The 5902-nt window shown below is 37.9% G+C and overlaps 1 protein-coding gene across 2 annotated transcripts; it reads right to left on the reverse strand.

Moving 5' to 3' along the window:
- Positions 1-976: 976 nt before the first annotated feature.
- On the reverse strand, positions 977-4639 carry LOC107688176 (calcitonin gene-related peptide-like). 2 transcript variants are annotated; one of them, XM_016485771.1, is made up of 5 exons: positions 4572-4639; positions 3897-3988; positions 3352-3486; positions 1839-2024; positions 977-1116 (listed from the first exon to the last, which is right to left on the reverse strand). In XM_016485771.1, the coding sequence occupies exons 2-4, from the start codon at positions 3980-3982 to the stop codon at positions 1865-1867; spliced, it is 381 nt and encodes a 126-aa protein (XP_016341257.1). In that variant the 5' UTR covers positions 3983-3988; positions 4572-4639; the 3' UTR covers positions 977-1116; positions 1839-1864. The 2 variants fall into 2 exon arrangements, with proteins under 2 accessions (XP_016341257.1, XP_016341256.1); XM_016485770.1 differs by lacking the exons at positions 977-1116; positions 1839-2024 and adding an exon at positions 2363-2763.
- Between the last annotated feature and the right edge of the window lie 1263 nt (positions 4640-5902).

Here is a 5902-nt window from a genome sequence, read left to right on the forward strand (position 1 = left end):
TGACTGTAAACAAGTTCCCATGGGTGGCCACTGCATGACAATTAGCCACTGAAAAACACAATCATGACAAACGGCTCCCAAAAGGGTTAATGCAGAATGACTGCTGTCATTGTAATATGCACGGAGGACCCAATACGAAAAAATGAAGCGTGTCTTTGGGACTACAAAACACAATAGTGCAAAGACTCCATTTTTCCTAGAACACTATTCAGATGTAGAAATACGATTTATTGTTTTTAACAGGGTTTTTTTTTCTGTTGGTTTTCAGTCAGATATTATGTTTTCATGCATGAAAACCCATTCATTTGGTTTACAAACCAGACTTCTTAATTTGACACCTATTTCCCTGCTCCATTATTATGTTAAATGGGCATTCAGAACAACTGTAGAATAATGTTGAACCTTGTTGTCATCATTTATTTCTGTGTCTATTATTGTGTCAGAAATGCAAAATTTAACATGTTTGAACAATTGCAGACCAATTACTAAAACAACCAGTCAATCAAGTCAATAAATCAAATACCCCAAACCTTATGTATCTAAAATACATTTTAATCTTGCTCAAATTCACAATTGTTACAATTTGTAATTCAGTGGTAGAACCTCCCTCCTTTAATTCAAACATACTGTACAACAGCGGCATGTAAAGTGTGTTACATCAAGGCACAAGACACATCCATATTCAGGGAAGCCTTTTTATGAGGCACTGCTTTAATATGATCCCCAAAATACCGTAATGTGCTGAGACACATTAAAGGAACATGGGCCAAACCAGACTGTACATACTGAATGTGCTCTCTGCTGAGAGGAAAGAAAGAAGCAATGCTCTTCCTCGGATCCAAATGAGTAGAAAAATGAAGACTACTGATCACCGCTTTCTCTTTTCTTTTCTTTTTTCTTTTTTTTTTTTACTTATGTTGCTTCATGGAAGAGCCAAAAAAAGGAGCAGTTATAATGTCTGGCTGGATGGAAACGATCAATGTCAAGTGCTATCAATTGGAGTCCATTCAGATGAAAGTAAGGAGTTTCCATTCCCAGGGGTCATAATGTGGACATGATGCTTTCTCTTTTATTGACAGCAATCAAAGAAGAACTGTGGACGTGTAGACTGGTGACCTGTCGAAATATGTTATTCAGGATGTTATCAGAATTGTATATGACATCAGCAACATATCAAGAGTCCAGTTATGAAAATGCTTCTTTTTTGCATTCATTAAAATTGATACCATAAATATAATATCAGCATAACAATATGAGAGAAGTTAAACTGAAAAATTCTTGTCTTAGAATAGAAGAAAGTGCAAAAACAAGAAATGTGCAAAAGTGCAAATATTTCTTATTTCACATATAAAAATAGGCCCACTGCTGATAATGCTTCTTTCTGCATTTTCCTAAATTCATATCTTATCAAAATTATTATTTTAAATAGATTAAAGTGCAAAATCATGAATATTTCTTATTAATTTCTTATTACTTCTTTTACTATACTACAGAATTATAATATCAGCATAATAATATTGGAAATAAAATTAAATTTTTAGCTATTTTAAATAGTAGACAGTGCAACATGAAATATTTAGTAATAAATCATAGTTTTATCTTTCGCTTTTTTTTTTTTCCCCAAATGGACACCTTACTGTGTCAATTGTCACATAATTATAGAATTTTGTCACAAGAACATAAATATAATCATATACTGTAATATCACGCTAACATAAAGCACAATAATTCCAACCATTATCATGACGGAATTATCTTGATTGCGGCTCACATAAAATGAATGGGACGACTCTGGTAGTTAAAATGACACGAGAGTGTTCAGAACACTATTCACATACCATTTCACGAAGACCCATTCAGTTGACTACTCCTGACTGAGCCTCCTTCTTCTGCCGAACGCCTGAGAGCCCACATTGGTGGGGACAAATTTGCTGCTTCCAATTCCCCCCGAGCGGCTCAGGAAGTCTGCCAGGCGATGGGTCACACATGTGGCCGTGTTACAAGCTCTCTTCTGTGTTGTAACACTGGAGGGGGGGAAATATTAGGAATTTAAATATTCATTTGGAAGAAATTAATAAACATTTTAAAATTAAGAATTTGAAATGTGCAATATTCATATATTAAATATTTTAAACAAAAAAGAAAAATGGCAGCAGTAATATATCTTACCTAAAATGGGTACTTAAGCCTGATTACTTATAATTGATCAAATTAAAAACGGTTGCTCATTTCTGAGCTTTAAACAAACAACAAGCAAAAAATATCTCTTTCTAAAAATATCTTTATTAGATCAAGAACAAAGTCAAATCACACAAGACAGAAATTTTGCTGCGGGTTAAAAAAAACTCATCGTTACGCCCTATCTAGCAATGAGAGCTCCCCGATTTCATGAATCAGTTATATAACCCAAATAGATCCAGTGACTATATGAAATTAGTGGAACAGAGTCTGTCTTAGATTTGCTACTCTGCCAAAGAAAATAGAAAAAAATGTTCTTTCAAGTCAATCAGGCAAGCAAACTTCCACATGCACTCGCATATCAGGGCCAAGCACGGGTTTACAGCCGCTGCCGATTAGACACGATTGAGCGCCTCTCCGTATCCAGCCAACATATCACTCTCTTCCAGGCTGCGCTTCTTGCCTGGCGTACCCGCTCCTACATTGGTGCGTGGATATGTCTGCAGTTTGTGCAGCTCCTGGGACAGTTTCCCCAGCACGCAAGTGCTGAGGCTGGAGCAGCGCTTGGACACAGGTCTACCCAAGCTGTGAGGAAACAGACCACATGCAGAGAAACTCATAGACATGTAGACATGCAAGAGCATTCACATACAGGATAGACATGATGACAGGATGCATGTTGACATGCTTCCTCGCAAGGCTGTCATTATGGTCTCAAATCATGCTTCAATAATTCATTTCTGCTGCACTTTTCATGTCTTTACTTGAGCATATCATGCAGGCATTTCCTCACATGGTTTCAGATCATGCTTCCGTCCATGCCGTTTGATATACTCGTTTTCATGCATTAAGAGCAAACAGGCATTTACAAACGGTCGATCTCTCATAAATCTGATGGGTAAATAACGTTTCATGCAGAGAATAAACTGGCAGAGGACTCTGCAGCTTTAATCGAAAAATGAACCCCCATAGCTGTACAGAAATGTATCACATACCTGTCATATACAACAAGTACAAGTACACCTGATATTAAGGAGGCATTGCTCTCATGTTGGAAGAATTTCAGCCTTACTTTCTTAAATATGAGAGAAACAAATCAGTGCACACTCGCTAAATTATTCAACAGATTGTGTTTTGTAATGATTCGAGAAGTAGATACGATGGGATTTGTACCTGTTTTCCTCAGCAGCCTGTTGCTCCATGTCCTCCGCGGTCATCTGCATGAATTTTTTGACGATTGCGTGCAGCAATCTTCTCGCTTCGTAGTCGGTAAGCGTAGTTCGATCTGGTGATGATTCCAGTGCAGGCCTGCAATACAACAATTATCATGTCTTAGGGGACTATGCAAACGGTTTGTGTGAGGTATTCATTTTTTGCAAGATAAAAGCACTTTTTGCTTGCTACCTCAAATCCTAAAAATAATCAAAACAATCTGCTAAGAGTATGGCACTTAAATGCTGTCCAGTTGCCAAGTTAAGATTTATCACCCGATCAATACTGTCGTAAGCAGAGTGGGTTTGGCTGGGATTCATCTGATGTAATCAGAAGACTGATAGTCCATGATGCCGCAACCTCTAATGAAAACATATGCTCTCTTGCCTCCGTCTGAACGATTTCACTTACAGATATTTGTAGCTAATTTAAGGAATTATCATGGGAAAAAACACAGCTCTTTGAGAATTTATCAGCATGGCAATATGATTCTTATAAAACCTCACCTGGCGGGAGCTGCATTAGAGCTGTACATCTGGCAAATAATCAGAGCGTAGGCAACAAGGAAAGCAGAGATCTTCAACATAACCATGGTACCCTGTGGTAAAACATTTCATCATTAGATAGTTTACGAACAGACCGGAAAAAACGACTAAATTTGGTCAAGCCATTACTGGTGAAAAAGTCGAAAATGCATTTTTCCCATCTATTCATCTGTTGGTTTTTATTCCCCTCAAACTCTCTCCTGCTTTCCAATGTCATTGGCACACCATTTGACCTAGCTTAAAAACTAAAATATTATTTGGAAAGTCTTCTCCCGTTTGCTGCAGAAGAACCAGAGCTTTTGTGGTTGGTGCAGACGTCTCCTACTGTCAGGCGCTATGCTATAACTGCAGCATTAAAGATATTAGTCTCGTGATTTTCCTTCCAGCAGGACCCTGTGCATTAGTGTAATGAGCTGCTGTCTCTGCACCCACAGCCAGGTCTAAGGATCCGTCCAATTCTCCTTGAAAAAATCCATCGAGCATGCCTTTCTGTGCCGAAGAGTAATGTATATACCATTAAGCGCCCCCTAACATTTTATTTAGTTTATTTACACATGTCTGTAGTATAGTATATTGAGAATGATAAGAAGCATGGCACATCTAGTATGTGTCAAGCCATAAATAGTTGTTACTTACCTTGAGATGTTCGGCTTCGTGCAATAGATATAGAAAAGAGTTGTCCCAAAATAGAGGGGATATTTCAACTTGATGAAATTTTGAGTCTGTTGCATTAAGCTACAATACACCTGCCTATATACCCACCATGTGGGTCTCACTATTGACAGTGTGGGTGTTTAATGATTCTCCGACAGCCAACCAGAGCTCACTGCTCCCTCATCCAACCAATCAGATTGTCCTCGGGCTTCTGGAAAAAAATGATAAAGAGTGTCACACCAATGACGTCATTCTTCAATCACAAACTGCTCCATTCACAAAAATTTACCAGTGATAAGCAAAATTCAATATCGTTTGGAAAAAGAATGTAAGTAAACTATTTAAAGAAAGTCTATGATCTGTTTTTCTGTGTCAAGCTGGTACAAAACTATTGATTGTGATCTGTCTGTCTGTCTATCTATCTATCTATCTATCTATCTATCTATCTATCTATCCATCATTTTGTCTCTGCATACTGTATGTGATATGGCACAGAGTTTGCATGATACTTATTTTTTGTGTCAAGCTGGTACAAAACTATTGATTGTGATCTGTCTGTCTGTCTATCTATCTATCTATCTATCTATCTATCTATCTATCCATCATTTTGTCTCTGCATACTGTATGTGATATGGCACAGAGTTTGCATGATACTTATTTTTCTGCTTAGTGCTTTAATTGAATTTCTTTTACAATTATGATAACTTTAGAAATCCTTGAGTGAAGAACATACAGTACAAAGTTGTTGTGGCTACTTACTTAAAGAACAGAGAGAAAAAGGCACAAGGCTTATGTGTGACATTTTGGTAAATCCATTTCAAATTACATGCAAGACAAATGCTGATGGCGGAAAACAAACTCAAATACCCTTTTACTCTGTATCCTGTAATAATGTGTGATCAATTGCAACATTGCTCTTGTCCTTATTTGGGTTTCCGTGATGATGTGACCCTTTGTCAGAATCAAAGAGGTTACAACCATAACAAGCCTTCTATCTCAGTCCCAATTACAGAACTCTTTGTCTTGAGGCATCATCTGACTCCTCTTCTTTATTGGCTAAGGCCTAACAAACCATTTCCACTAAGAGACAGTGTTTGCTTCACATAGGAACCCCATTAGTCTGGATGAGCCTTTTAGTGCTATCGAACCCAAAGCCTCGCCAATGACAGAATCAGTAAATCTGGGCGACGTGACAGGACCAGGGACCCCCGCTACGGACGCAAACTACACTTGCACGCGTGATGAACTCCTTCTGACTAATGAAGGGTCATTTCCGCTAGAGGAACACTTTGCTGAGACTTACCATGTCCATA

The sequence above is a fragment of the Sinocyclocheilus anshuiensis genome, unplaced genomic scaffold (genome assembly GCF_001515605.1).
Source record: "Sinocyclocheilus anshuiensis isolate Anshui unplaced genomic scaffold, SAMN03320099.WGS_v1.1 scaffold529, whole genome shotgun sequence".
Taxonomy (NCBI): domain Eukaryota; kingdom Metazoa; phylum Chordata; class Actinopteri; order Cypriniformes; family Cyprinidae; genus Sinocyclocheilus; species Sinocyclocheilus anshuiensis.

Excerpts from the sequence above, each read along its gene's own strand:
- LOC107688176 (XM_016485770.1), bottom strand. The coding sequence starts at position 3,982 with ATGGTTATGTTGAAGATCTCTGCTTTCCTTGTTGCCTACGCTCTGATT. Across the intron at positions 3,487-3,896 it reads TCTAATGCAGCTCCCGCCAG|GCCTGCACTGGAATCATCAC; the intron begins GTGAGGTTTTAT and ends GTTGTATTGCAG. Across the intron at positions 2,764-3,351 it reads CAGGCTGCTGAGGAAAACAG|CTTGGGTAGACCTGTGTCCA; the intron begins GTACAAATCCCA and ends GTTTCCTCACAG.